Source organism: Lithobates pipiens, unplaced genomic scaffold (assembly GCF_037356315.1).
Source record: "Lithobates pipiens isolate NorthernLeopardFrog02 unplaced genomic scaffold, aLitPip1_a1.2 Scaffold_18, whole genome shotgun sequence".
NCBI lineage: Eukaryota > Metazoa > Chordata > Amphibia > Anura > Ranidae > Lithobates > Lithobates pipiens.
Window position 1 is genome coordinate 126,313,851 of NW_027507758.1, and position 15,614 is coordinate 126,329,464.

Genomic DNA, 15,614 nt, shown 5'->3' on the forward strand with positions numbered 1-15,614 from the left:
GCTGGGGACGTTTGGCCGAAGCTCCGGGCGGACGAAAAAGCCGTTTGTGAGCGGAAAATGAGGGCCCTTGCCTACGGCGTAGCTCCTTAGCCTTCCTGACCTGTGGGAGTAGTGTACTCTTACCACCTGTGGCATTTTTAATAATGTCATCCAAAGAGGCTCCAAAGAGCCAGTCGCCGAGGAAGGGCAAATCCGTCAGGGCTTTCTTGGATGCCTGGTCAGCCGACCAGTATTTTAACCAAATAAGGCGCCTCAGCACCACTGCTGACACTGAGACCCTGGATAACAGAGGGAGAGTATCCAGGGGCGCGTCACAAACATACTTAAGGCCTTGCACTAGTTGGTCTGCTAGTTCCATGCAGAAAGGAGAAGCCTGTTCTCCCAATTCGCAGTGCAACAGTTTTGCCCACTCAGTGTCTGCGACACAAGTGTGGATGCCAGTACTGGTCGCATGGTTGACCCCACAATCGTAAACAAGGAACGAGTCACTGCCTCAGCTTTCCTGTCTGTGGGATTCTTGAATGCAGGAGTCCCCTCTACCGGGATCGTGGTTACTTTATTTAACCTGGATACTGGGGGGTCCATGACCGGAGGAGCCGACCATATCTTAAGAAGGCTTTCCTCAAAGGGGTAATGCACCGCTATGTTTTTGGGGACCGGAAAGGTCCTTTGCGGCCGACCCCATTCCCTGTAGATGAACTTGTCAAAATAAGTCAAATACGGGAACACCTTAGGTGAACGTGCTGGCTTGCGGGACCCAAAAGGGACCGATACATCAGCAGAGGCTGGCTCCTGTATCTTCAGGGTATCAAGCACAGCTGTTATAAGTGCTCCAACAAGCGCTTTGTCGCGCCCGGAATCATCCTCACTGTCCGAAGGGTCCTGGTCTGATAGGTCAGAGCAGGGGTCACCAGCCGCAGCAGGGCCCTAGTCTGCATCAGAGCTCCCCCCAGAGGACGGGGTGGGGTAAGGGCCTTTTACGTGTACCTTTCCTTCCACCACCGCCTCTATTTTAGCAACAAAAGAGTTAAGGGCCGACGTCAGGGTGTCCATGGGCACAGCGCCATCCGCAGGTGACCCGGTTGCAATAGCCTGGATTTCAGGAGAAGAAACACCAGTTTCTGAAGCCATGCTGACCCTACCCTGTCTGCCACCTGCAAGGGGACTTAGGACAGTGGAGGTCCCACCCTCCTGCTGCCGCCACGTGGGGGGGAGGGGTATCTAGCGCCAGACTTACCACCCTGGGGCGTTCGGTGAATGTCATTAGCAGTGCCTGTAGTCCCTAGGAGGTTACCCAGTTGCAGAGTGAAGAAACTGTCGGCAGCAGCTGTATAGAATAGCGGTGAAACGATCTGCAGAACTTGCACCAGCGTTCAGGGAAGAGCCATCTAGCGTCCTGTATACACAGTGGACAAGGGAAAATGCATGTGAGAGCACGTGTAAAGCTGTCACAAGAGAACTGGGGTGAAAAGCGCTCGGGCTTCAAAAAAGTGGCCGCCAATGCAACTAATAGGTAAATTCTATAGAAAATGGCTGCTGAGGCTCACAAGGGGAACCTGCTTTTCCCACAGTCAAAATGGCCGCCGGACAGCGCCATGCGGTGACAGGAAAAAAACACAGAACAGTGCTGCCTACATTCAGCAAGAACACCTCCACAGACACCTTTTGGGACCCCCCAGACCGGGACCAGGACCAACGCTAGCCGCCAGAGAGCCCCCTACAGGTGAGAGACCCAGCGAAACGCACACACACGCAGCCGCCCCCCTGGGGGGGGGGGAGGGAAGATAGGAATGTGAGAAAGAAGAGGGGGGTGAGGGGGGCCCCTGAATCGACCTCCCAGGGAATGCCCAGCTGCTCACCCCACCATAGCAGGGAGAGACGTACTTACCAGTCCTGAAGAGCTGGGAGACATTCCATCACAGACCTACTCCTGCGCAGTTACAGGGTAGCTGCTGGCCCAGTATACTGTGATCCAGACATCAGTAGCCCGGTCATATATATACCCCAGAGCATTGAAGCTCACCGACCTCCTCTCGAGCTGAGGTGTCATGGCCTGCCAAGCCTTAGCTGTGGCCTGCAGATCCTCGATGGCCGGACTGGGGAGACTACAAGGATAACTTAACCAGCCTGTCACCCAGCCGGCAGATGATAGAAGATCCCAGGATCTTTCATCTTGCGCAAAAAATGGACCAAAGGGCCCGCAGGGTTACTAGGTCAGTCTCCTGCACTAGGCAAAATAAAACGGAGTTCTGCCTGGGAGTAGGGAGGGTTGTTAGCATAGGTCCCCACCCCCTCCCCGGGGCGGGACTAAGGTTCTGTGTATTGTGTTACAATTTTTGCCTATTTCTCCTAATGGCAGGCTAACAAACCCATTTAGTTACAGAGAGGAGCTGTGTCGATCGGTGAATATAAGAAAAATTAAGATTTGCTATGTTATAGGGAACATCTAGAAAAATATTTCTTAGTAATAATGAGAAAATACACATGGTAAAAAGGGTGTTTTATGATTAACCATTTGGCACACGCCCACAATGTACTGCGGGGGAGTGGCTGATGTAGGCAAAACAGTGTACCCATATGTCGCTGCCTAATTCCGGTTTTATGGCATGCACATGTGCACCCCCGTCCCAGGCACCTGCTGTGATTGTACACAACAGGAGTCTGTCAGTAAGTCCCTGCCAATGATTCACGGCTGGGACCTGCTGATCGGCTGTGTACAACCACAACCCATAGCTCTGTACAGCGGGGTGTAAGTAGCTGATCACCGCCATTAGTAATATAAAAAAGTAAAAATTCCAGTATATATACACATCATAGATTGTAGGGGATATAACTTTCACACAAAACAATCAATATACTGTACACTTAAAAAAAAAACAACATGTAGCAGAATGCATTTTGAACCAAATTAATGAAGATAAAGTTTTATAGCAGAAAGAAAAAGATTTTTTTTTCTTCAAAATTTTCGGTATTTTTTCATTTATATTGCAGAAAATAAAAACCAAGTGGTTATAAAATACCACAAAAAAAAGCTCTATTTGTGTGAAAAAAAATGACATAAAATTCTGTGTACAAAGTTACACGATTACACAATTACCAGTTAAAGTAGCTCTGTGCAAAATAGCAAGAAATGGTCTGGTCATGAAGAGGGAAAAATCTTCTGCAGCTCAAGTGGTTAAAGTGGTTGTTAACCCACTATAACTTTCTATAATCCTGTTTGTCTCCTTATGCTAGATGCGCCTGTCTGTGTGATTTATTTTTAAAAAAAAAGCCTTCTTTACCTGTTTGCAGAATGCCGATCGACAATCACGTGACCAGCCGACTCTGTCCACTCCTCGTCTGACAGCTGTAGCAGGCAGGGCTGAGATTCCTCCGCTGAAGTCAGTCAGAAGGGGAGGAGGAGAGAGCCGGTGGGTCATGTGATAGCTGATCGGCTCTCTGAAAACAGGCAGTTTTTATTTATAAATCACAGAGACAGGAGCATCAACCATAAGGAGACAGAGGATTATAGAAGATTTTAGATGTTATTTCTGCAGCGGGGGAGGGGGGGGGAAATGGACACAGGAGCAGACAGGCAAGGGGGAGAGCACAGAGGACGACAGGAGAGCTGCGGCTGATGGAGGTACATAAACTGACCATGGTGTCAGGACTCAGCAGCCATGATACACCAAGGTCAGTTTACAGAGGGGAAGGTAGAAACTGGATCATCCAGCTTCTTTAGGTGATGCAGGGGGCCAAATTAAACAGCACAAGCGCTCTGCTGTATAACATGCTTTAAAGGAACCATATCCATATTTTTTTTTGAGGTTAAGAAAAGCACTAGCAAGTTCTCCCTGAGACTAAAGACAAAGCAAAGACCTTACCGTCACCAATATGCTGTCCAAGGTTCAGATTCTTTTTAGTCCTCTTCTTGGTTCTTTTACCTCTTCCCTTTCTACCTGCACCTGAATCTGCAACCACACCTTTCCATAGTTGATTTGCCGTCACTGAAATTATAAAAGGTTGGAGCGCCTAGTTATAAATGGTGTCCAAATAGAACCAAATTAGCTACTTTTTAAACAGAAGCTTGTTATGCAATTTAAAGAAAAATGTCACCTCAAGTGAAATTGTCTTTTCATAAATCCCACCTGAAGGAAGCCCACCTGGGATATTACTTGTTTTTCCCCCATCCAGAAATGTTTCTGCCAACATAGTCCCCCTAGCGGAGAATATTTCCTGTCCTGTGCGAGTTTGGTCTGACTGAGGTGCAAATTCAGCCATACGATCTGTATGGCTGCAATTGCATCGCACGAACGTCGCATGTGATTTGCACTGCAGCAAATCACATCACATGCGATCTCACACCACGCAGTGCTAAATATATTATATTTTTTAATGCAAACACTTCAAAATTGCAGGTTAAGAATTGTGCACGTATGCATACTTACAAATCTACCTTTTGCTTTTTCTATATTTCATGTTATCCATATACCATCTTGCAGAGTCTTTTCCATTACATTTCTTTGGTATTAAAGTGTTTTTAAAAGCAGAAGGTTTTTTGCTTAATGCCTTCTATACATTAACCAGTTCAGTTTTACCGATACAGGACGGCACCTGTGCACCAGATCATGTATATATACACATGATCCGACACTTCCGAGTAGGAAGGCATGCACACATGCCGCCTCGCTTACGCTGTGATTACACACAGGAGAAGCTGATCGGCGAGTATCGCGGACTTGATGTCTGCCGGCACCCGCCGATCATGAGGAAAAGACACAGAACTCTGACCTGCCTATGTAAACAAGGCAGATCGCCGTTCTGACAGGGGGGGAAAGGGATGGAATTTGTGTCCCTACAAAGAAGGGAATAAATTACATCTCTACCCCTAGTAAAAGCACCTCCCACAGTACACAAACATTGGCTAGGCACACAGTTAACCCTCTGTTCACCTCTGATGTTTAACCCCTTCCCAGCCAGTGCCTAGTACAGCGACAGTGCATATTGCCCCCAAAAAGTGCCAGTGTCAGAATGTCCACCGCAATATCGCTGTCCCGCTATAAGTGGATGATCGCCACCATTACTAGTAAAAGAAAAAAAAATATCCCATAGTTTGTAGACACTATTACCTTTGTGCAAACCAATCAATAAACACATTGGGATTTTTTACCAAAAATATGTTGCAGAATACACTTTGGCCTAAATTGATAAAGAAATTAGATTTTTTTTTTATTTTTTTTTAATGGATAGGTTTTATAGCAGAAAGTAAAAAATATAGGTTTTTTTTTAATTTGTCGGTCTTTTTTTGTTTATAGCGCCAAAAAAAAAGAATAAAAAAAAACAAAACACAGGAGGTGGTCAAATACCACAAATGGCAAGCTCTATTTGTGGGAAAAAAAAGGACATACATTTTATTTGGGGACAGCATAAAGTAACGCAGTGCCATATCACAAGAAAATGGTCTAGTCATGAAGGAGGCTGAAACTTCCAGAGGTCAAGCAGTTAAGGTAAAGAAAAAAAAAAACTTTCTGCAAGGCAGATTCCCACCTGGGCTCCCCTTTTCACTTACCTGAGCCCCATCTTGATCTAGTGATGTGCACAAGAGCCAAGGCTGCCTCCCTCCTCATTGGCTCAGACAGAGCAGTGAGAGCCATTGGCTTCTGCTGCTGTCAATCACAACCAATGAGGAGGGAGAGGGGGGCGGGGCAGCTCTGGAGCAAGCAAGTACGATTGCCACCATAGCAGCCCCCTTGCTATAGGGGCACTCAGCGTGGGAGAGGGGGGCAGAGGAGGATTGGGGCTGCTCTGTGCAAAACCAATGCAAAGAGCAGGTAAGCATATCATGTTTTTTTTTTTTTAATATGAGGGCACTTTTTATACTATTATAATATGGGAGCACTTTTATATATTTATATATAATATACTCCTTTTGGTATAATTAAATCCTATGTGGTAAATGCATGGTTGAAAATTGTGATGTATGAATAATGTGTGGAGTAGAAACGTAATTTCATTGTGATTGGTTTCTACAATGACAATAAATCTTATCTTATCTTGTTCATTAAACAAAACAAAAACAAAAAAACTGCCTACAGTGTGCCTGTGCATTGAATTAGCTGAATATGGAAGGGCACATTACTCAATTCAGATTCACTCTGCACACAACAGCTTTTTCTTCAAAGCAGAAACAGGTCGGAATTGGCAACAAAGTTTGCTAAAATCCCTGCAATATACAGTACATTGATCACCAAGAAGGAATTTTCTTTTTTCCAACAAAAGTGCGTTTTCTCTTTAAATGATTAAAGGCTGAAGTTCTAATAGGAAGGCTTGCTTCATCCTTTTCACCATGTTACAACCATTTTTAGTGTGTATTTTAGGGTGTAACATGGTGCAAACGAGCCACCCACCCTCAAACCGCACCTAGTTGTTGGCCTTGCAAAGTTAGGCAACAGAGACTTGGTATCGGAATGCCCAGGAAACGTCCAGGAAACGTCCAGGAAACGCCCATTATTCTGGTGGAGTGAGCACCGTGCAGAAAGTGAACTAATTGTAAATTCCTGAGATGAGTTGTCTTATCTACCTGGCAATAGTTGATTTTGAATCAGAATGTCCCTTGCAAGGCCCTGATAAGAGAAAGAGTGTGTCCTTCTTATGGAAGCTGTGGCTTTTAGATCAATTCTGACAACTCCGACAACATCCAGACAATGAAGAGTAATCTCTTTGGGTTGCTTAGTAGATGGATACAAAGAGGGAAGTATGTCTATAAAGTAGAACTAAAGGCAACATTTTATTTTAGTTTTGGATAGAATGGGAGAGAGATTAGAACAGCTGTCAGCTTTTACTGCTATGTGTGCCCCCCATTAGGGATTTGTCCCGTTTACCATTATCACTGAAAGTGAAAGTAAAACTAAATGCCAAATTTTGGATAGAAAAGCAATAGAGGGAAATTATTCCAATGGGGACACTAGTTCTGGTGACCTGGAGGTCCCCGGGGAATTCCAAATTTGCAGGGATTTCCTCTCACTTTCTGTTTGGCTTGGACAGGACGTGAAGGGAAATCTCCCCCCAAAAAAACCGAGGCAGAGGTTAGAACCTTCCAAACCTATCCAAAATGAAAAACAAAAACGTTTTGCCCATAGTTCTACTTTAAAGTGGTTGTATACCCACATTTTTAACTTTTACCTACAGGAAAGCCTATAATAAGGCTTACCTGTAGGTAAAAAAAATATCTCCTAAACCTGTACGGTTTAGGAGATATTCCCCTCGGTATGCGCCGCTGACTGCAGCGGCGCATGAGCACAAGGGGTTTCTCGCCATCAAAATCCGGCAGCGGCCGAGCGGCCGGACTGAAATGTGACGATATCGCGGCTCCGGCCACTCACAGCACCGGAGCCGCGATACCCGGAAGAAACGCCGAGGGAGCATGTCAGCTCCCTCGGCGTGGATCGGGCCAGATGTCGGGGCCTCGTTCTAAGGTAAGTATTTCATAATGAGCTAGTATGCGGTGCATCCTAGCTCATTATGCCTTTTGCTTTGCAGGTTTAAAAAAATAAATAAATAAATGTGCGGGTTTACTACCGCTTTAAGCTGGAAGGTAGACATTAGGTCTACAGTTTTATCCACAAACGTATAACCACCTCAGCGCTCATTCTGTCCCCCATCCAATGGTGTGCACGCAATATTCAAAGCGATGCTGCCCTCCTCCACAAGCAGGCAAACTCCAGAAAAAGCTGCAAAAAAGACACAGGAACGTGCAAAAGCCTAGTGTATTACCATCATCAAACTATAATCAATGTGAAAGCCAAAACACATACAAACATGAGAAGGTACAAGTGTGTCAAAACAACTACAGTTTTAGGGTGAATCCATACTAGCTGCAGTTGGAAAGCTGATGTGATTTGGGGGACATACCCCCTTCCTCTGAGGAAGGGGGCATGTCCCCTGAAACACGTTAGTCTGTACCTTCTCATGTTTGGGAGTACGTTATTTGGCTTTTGTATTTAATGAAATGTGATGATGGTAATGCACTAGGCATTTGCTCCCTCCTGTGTCTTTTCACAGGTCTTTTTTGCAACTTTACTTTGTCTTTGTAAAGAAGCAGGAATGTCTCCTGACAAAAAGAGAACTGCTAGTTCAGCAACACACCTGACAAGACTGTTGAACAACTCCTCTCTACGCAGTTACAACCTCTTGTATCCATTGCTCTTTTCTTTATATTGTAAGCTCTCACGATCAGAACCTTCTCAACCCTCTTGTCTTGAATTAAAATTCTCTACGACCATTCAAAGTGCTGAATTTATTAGCTTGTCTGAGAGTAAAAAAAAAAAAAAAAAAAGGAGCGGAGAGCTAATGTTACACTCTGTAGAGCACAGTGAGGAGAGGTCTGAGAGCTGATTGGAGGGAAGGGACACACATTACTGCACACAGCACGCGGGAACAAAGCCGAGGCTGTCAATCAGCTGGAGGTCCCTTCCCGTCACCATTTTTCTCTTGGTGTCAGGAAAACGTGGCAGAAGTGACTAATGCTGATAGCAGTGGAATGAAGCAGCAGACAGAAATTACACTTAGTGCTTTTAACCACTTCAGGCCCGGAAGATTTGGCTGTTGAATGGCCAACTGACAAGTGCGCGGTCATGCAGCGCTGCACCCAAACAAAATTGATGTATTTTTTTCCCCCACAAATAGAGCTTTCTTTTGGTGGTATTTGATCATCTCCGTGGTTTTTATTTTTTGCGCTATAAACAAAAAGAGCCACAATTTTGAAAAAAAAAATCATATTTTGTTCCTTTTTGCTATGATAAATATCCCCATTTTTAATTTAAAAAAAAAGCAATTTTTTTCTCAGTTTAGGCCGATATATATTCTTCTACATATTTTTGGTAATAAAAATCACAATAAGCGTATATTGATTGATTTGCGCAAAAGTTATAGCGTCTACAAAATAGGGGATAGATTTGTAGCATTTTTGTTATTTTTTTTTTTTTTTACTAGTAAAGGTGGCGATCTGCGATTTTTATCGGGACTATGACATTATGGCGGACACATCAGACACTTCTGACGCAACTTTGGGACCATTGGGGATTATACAGCGATCAGTGCTATAAAAATGCACTGATTACTGTAAAAATGTCACTGGCAGGGAAGGGGTTAACACTAGGTGGTGATCAAGGGGTTGTGTTCCCTCTTTGTGTTCTAACTGAAAGGGGGTGGGGACTGTCTAGGGGAGATGACAGATCACTGTTCATACTTTGTATGAACAAACGATTGGTCTGTTCTCTCCTCAGAGAACTAGAAACTGAGTGTTTTAGGGCAGCACAGTGGTGTAGTGGTTAGCACTCTCACCCAGCAGTAAGAAGGGTCGCTGGTTCAAATCCCAACCAGGACACTATCTGCCTGGAGTTTGCATGTTCTCCCTATGCCTGTGTGGGTTTCCTCCGGGTACTTGGTTTCTGTCCAAAATTGGCCCTAGTATATGAATGAGGACCTTGGATTGTGGGCTCCTTGAGGGTAGGGACCGACGTGCAATGTACAGGGATAGGGACAATTGTAGACACTCACTCAGGTTGAACTGGATGGACTGGTGTCTTTATTCAACCTTACTAACTATGAAACTACACACAAAGATCCCGGTTCTCGGCTTGTCACCAGCGATCGCGGACGCCGGGAACTCGCATCGGCTCTGGGGGCGACCAGCGAGCACGCGCCCCTAGTGGCCACAGGGCGATTGACGTTACACAACGTCGTTTCGCCCAGCCGTGCCATTCTCAAAACTGCGGCGGCTGGTCGGCAAGTGGATAATTGAGACAAGTACACACTATAGAGGTATATGATTTGTTCATATTTCATGTCTGAGGTTTACAAACACTTTCAGAGTAAAAGCAAAGGAACAAGGAAGACACAGGACTGCATGGGAAAAAAAGTCATTAGAGGTAAACCGTAGCCTTTAAGCCTTTTCCATTTTGTACGGTGTCTTTTTTACATGCATGCCTGTCAGTATAGAGAATTTCCAAAGAGTAAGAACAGCATATGGAATGCTTTCTAGATAAGCGATGAGGTGAACAAGCGCTGTTCAAGCTGTTCTGATGCAAGATGCAGTCATCTGAGATCCTGTCACAAAATGTTCATTAGGATGGCAAACAGAAACCAATCTTCTCAAGGTTACGCGGGACAAAAGAGGGACGTTTCAGCGATATGTTAAAATTTGTTACAGACAGCAGAAAGCAAGAGTGACAAGAGGCAATAATACCAGACGCCGAGGTTAGTGCCAGAACAAACACTGGAGGAATCCATTATTTTCTGGTTTGTACACTAATATATGAGAAGAAAGCGAGATTCCAAAGAAGCGTGATGACAATACTAGCAGCCGGCGAGCTCTGCTCAGAACATTAATTTTGAAGCTTTCCTTATAATAAATATTCTTTATTTTCCAGTCTCAGAATTAAATCGTGCATTTCAAATGTCAATTATTTGGTATAACTTTTAAAAACAAAATCAAAGTGACCCTATGCTTTGCCTACAAAGTGCATCTATAACCTTCAGCTCTGGAAGATTTTTCACTCTTAATTACTATCCTTCGATATTCAGCATTGCGCTATTTTAAAGTGGAAGTAAACCCATCGATTTAAATAGTAAAAAAAAAAAAAAAAAAAAAAAAGGCATGCCAGGAATGCTAACTGCACATTGGCTGTGCTCTCAGCCAAACTATCAAGCCATCCAATGGCTGGTATCATAACAAATCACATGTGCAGCACCATAGCAGTTGAAGATTAAACAGAGGCAAAGATGGCAGCTTCCTTGGCTGAAAACGATAGGGGAGTTTACTTTCACTTTAACTGGCGATTGCACAGTCATGCAATGCTGTATGCAAACAAAATGTATTTTTTCCCCACAAATAGCGCTTTCTTTTGGTAGTATTTGATCACCACTGTGTTTATTTGTTGCGCTATAAGCAAAAAAAGCATACATTTTGAAAAAAATAAATAAATACAGTATTTTTAACTTTCTGATATGAAACATATCTAGTAAAAAAAAAAAAAAAAAAAGTAAAAATGTAATTTGTTTATAAATTTAGGCCAACAATTATTCTGCTACATGTCTTTTGTAAAAAAACATCCCAATAGGTGTATATTGATCGGTTTGCATGAAAGTTATAGTGCCTACAAACTATAGTATAAACCCCATTGTGTCCTTAAAGTGGTTGTAAACCCTCCCCCACAACTTTGTCCCATGTAAATCAGCATAAAAAAACCCAAACACTGCTTGTAGATATCTCCTTACTTGCTTAGTATTGTTGTAATCCTTTTTGTTCTTTAGAATGAAGTCACTGAGCATGCCCAGATCTCCCCTGACTTACGGCACACTCTCTATGTCTTATCTATCTGTTATCAGGACTTCCTACAGCACTTCCTCCCAGGAGACTTCAGACTCATTCAGAGCTTCCTCCTACACACCATGTGACCATGTGACATGACATACAATGTAAACTTGGCCATTACTGCAGTCTTATCAGCTGAAGCTGATAAGACTGACAAAGGGAAACATTAGACATCAGGACAAGTAAATACTATAAAATAAAACAAGTCAGCTATTAAGAGGGAAGCAGGGTTGTCATAGAAATGTTGGATTGAGAAGGAGGCTTGTTTAACAGTACAGGAAGGGCTCAATGTAAGGTGGAAATACACTCCACTGTGGACTCAAAAAACAATACTTAAGATGGCGCTGCCTAACCCCTGGAAACAAGTTTTTTTTTAAGTTTCTTTAAACAGTAAGTAATATGCCATTTGGGCTGGATTACAGTGGCTATAGTGTGATAATTACTTATTATAATGGACTAAATGAAGTGAAGCATCAGAGTGGGAGAGTTTACTTCCTCTTTAAAAGTGGGGTATGCCTGTATCTACTGGAATCGTCATTTTACTTTTTTTAGACTACTAATAATGGTGATCAGCGACTTATAGCGGGGTGACAGGCAATCTGACACGAACACTTTGTGGGAACTGGCTAATGCCATTGACATCTCCAGCGACACTAATACAGTGGTCAGTGCTAATAATAGCCTCATGTTGTAAAGTGCTGCGCAAACTGTTGGCGCTATATAAATCCTGAATAATAATACACTGACACTATTCTAATGACACTGGATGGGAAGGGGTTAACATCTGGGGTAATCCAAGGGATGAATGTGTGCCTAACTAGGTTTACTATGTGTAAAGTGGACTGCTTTTACTAAGGGATGTGCCCCTTTTTATTCCCTGTTTTGCAGGCAAGAAAAACTGGCACATGCCGCTGTCAGAAGAGAGTTTTGTGTTATTTACATGCACAAAGCTCTCTGACGAACGGCAGGTCCCGGCCATAAATCATTGGCTGGGAACTTCTGATCAACATGTGCTGGAGCAGTGACTGCATAGCTGGGCGGGAGCACCTCCTACCCTGAAATGCAGAATTACGTGTATCGTGTATGTATATGTATATAATTTTGAATATACATATCTTGATCTTAAATATACATATATACACACACACACATATGTGATTCTGGGCAGCCGGCCCGCACTGTAGCGGTAAAACTACAGTGCATGGTCGGTAAGTGGATAGACAGCATGTTATACTTACATTTTCTTCACATGGCGGAGTACACTCTCCCCATACTCGTACAACAGTGCTGGGCCAATTACTAAGTACCAGTGCTGCCATATTAGAAAAGGGAAAGTAAATCTCATTCCCAAAAGCACTGGGTATTTTAATTCAAGTGAGCACCACAAAAAAAAAAAAAACACCTTGCACTCTCCTGCTGCTTTGTTTTCTGCAGGGACTGAATGGCCAACCGAGCGTCTATTTTTTGTCAAAAGGGTGTGTGCCAGGATTTTGCCTACTAATGGTACACAATTGTCGGCTAACAAACGTGAACGTAGTAGGAATTTCAGCTCGAGCCCCACCTTTTGGGCCCCTTCTGCTAATTTCATGTCTGGTGAGCATCGATTCAGAGCATGCGCATTGGTACTTTTGTGTGACGGATTTGTGTACTGATCATATGAATATCAGACAACAGACCACTGTCCGCAGAAAATTTACTAGCCTGCTATCCAACATTTGTTGCCGGAAAGTTGGACAACAATTGTCAAAAGGAGCGTCCTAACGGTAAGATTTTATTACAACAGACTGTCAACAGACAATCCCCTGCTAACAATCGTACCATGTGTACGAGGCTTAATTGTATTAATGTATCTCATTCTGTGGCTGCCAAAAATGGGCGAGCCGTCGTTGCTGTACGTCGGCCCTTTAAGACGCTGTAGGAGGTGCGCCCGCGTGTCCCCAGGGCCGATGCGAGTGCTCGGTGGGTGCGATGACCGCCAGGCACCTGCGATTGCTCATGACAGAGAGAGTAAACACACAAATCTCGTTTCTCTCAGGGGAGAGGAGAGAGATCGGAGTTCATACTAAGTATGAACTAGGGCTGGGGAAAAAAAATCTATTTAAATCTTGAATTGTGTTGAGAGGTCAAATCGATATAAAATTTCAGCAAATCTATGGGGTTTTTTTTCACCAGGACCGGTGCTGACACCACGCCAGTCCTGAGGTGCTGCGGGCAGGATTTTTTAGGCAAGGCCACAGCTTTGGCCTAGTCCGCTAGGCCGGACGCCGCGGACTAGGCCGAAGCTGCGGCCTCGCCTAAAAAATCCTGCCTGCAGCTCCCCAGGACCGGCGCTGACACTGTGCCGGTCCTGAGGAGCCCTGGGCAGGAGTTTTTAGGCGAGGCCGTGGCTTAAGCCCAGTCCGCGAGGCTGGAAAATCTAAATTTTTTTTTTGTTGAGAAAAATCGCCCAGCTCTAGTATGAACACCGACGCCGTGGACTAGGCCGAAGCCGCGACCTCACCTAAAAACTCCTGCCCGCAGCTCCGCAGGACCGGCGTGGTGTCCATCAAAAAAAAAAAAAAAAAACCTCGATTCGAATCGTGAATCGAGTTTTTTTTTTTTTAACGCAGATTTTTTTTTTTTTTTTTTTTAAATCGCCCAGCTCTAGTATGAACACCGATCTCTCTCCTCCCCTAGTCAGTCGTCCCCCCCCACAGTTAGAAAACACCTAGGGAACACAGTTAACCCCCTGATTGCCCCCTAGTGTTAACTCCTTCCCTGCCAGGTACATTTATACAGTAAACAGTGCATTTTTATAGTACTGATTGCTGTATAATTGTCACTGGTCCCAAAAAAAGTGTTAAAAGTGTCTGATTTGTCCGCTGCAATCTCTCAGTCCGATCGCAGATCGCCACCATTACTAGTAAAAAAATAATAATAAAAATGCCATAAAACTATCCCCTATTTTGTAGACGGTATAACTTCTGCGCAAACCAAATCAATATACAGTTATTGTGATTTTTTTTACCAAAAGGTAAATGTAGAAGAATATCTATTGGCCTAAACTGTGGAAGTTTTTGTTTTTTAAGAAACATTTTTGGGGATATTTATCATACCAAAAAGTAAAAAATACTGTTTGTTTTTTTCAAAATTGTCGCTTTTTTTGTTTATAGCACAAAAAATAAAACCCACAGAGGTGATCAAATACCACCAAAAGAAAGCTCTATTTGTGGGAAAAAAAAAAAAAAAAGACGTCAATTTTGTTTGGGTACAGCGTTGCACGACCACGCAATTGTCAGTTAAAACAACGTAGTGCCGTATCACAAAAAATGGCCTGGTCATCAGCTGCTGAAAGTACTGGTACTTAAAAAAAAAAAAAAAATCTGAGGGTTTAATATTACTTTAAATACTTCTAAAGAGATGCATACACCATCTAATTATTTATACTAATTATACTTTAATGGTCTCTATCAGAAAGTAAATATGAATATGCCTCTGTATAATCAAATATTAGAATAAAATATATAGTCATCTTATTTTATTGCACAAGTTTGATTCAGTAGAAACATACCATGAATTATTTATCATTTAAACTAAATTCTTGAATAATGTATTTTTCTAAATGCCTTCTTAAACGAAGTGAATATTATCATAATGAATACAATTAATAAACAATGGTTTTCAAAAGCAGAAAGTTCACACTGCAAAAAACATAAGGGGCCCCTGTCATAGGCAATTTTTCTGAAGTCCATCACAGTACTCGGAATTCGCAGAAGGTTTAGCTTAACCATGTGCCTACTGGGCAATGTTACCTCCTTTCTGCCCAGGCCAATTTTCAGTTTTCAGCACTGTCACACTTTGAATGATTATTGCTTGGTCATGCAACACTGTATTCATATGAAGTTTTTATCATTATTTTCACATAAACAATGCTTTTTTTTGGGGGGGGGGGGGGGGGGGGGTATTTAATCACCACTGTGTTTTTTTATTTTTTTGCTACACTGACACTGCAGGGCAGAAGCGACGTCAAAACGTCACTTCCGCCCATAGCTCTTAATGGCGCGCTCGCGATGGCAGAGCGGCATTTAAAATTGGATGTACCTGTATGCCAATATGCCTGCCTGTGCCATTCTGCCGACATACATAGGCGTGCGCCGGTCGGGAAGTGGTTAACAACCACTTGGTGTTCTAATCCCTCTCCCCTCTATCTTAAAACAGAAAAAAAAAAAAAGGTTTTGCCTTTAGTTAAATTTAAAATGATGATATGTTGGTGGAGGAGTGG

At 43.3% G+C, this 15,614-nt stretch overlaps 1 protein-coding gene across 1 annotated transcript in view; it reads right to left on the reverse strand.

The window, feature by feature from the left end:
• The window catches only part of MRPS5 (mitochondrial ribosomal protein S5), a 205,383-nt gene that overhangs the window by 126,922 nt on the left and 62,847 nt on the right, over positions 1-15,614 (reverse strand). Inside the window, exon 3 of the mRNA XM_077486094.1 lies at positions 3,864-3,986. Coding sequence (XP_077342220.1) covers positions 3,864-3,986 — 123 coding nt within the window. The remainder of the gene's footprint in view (positions 1-3,863; positions 3,987-15,614) is intronic.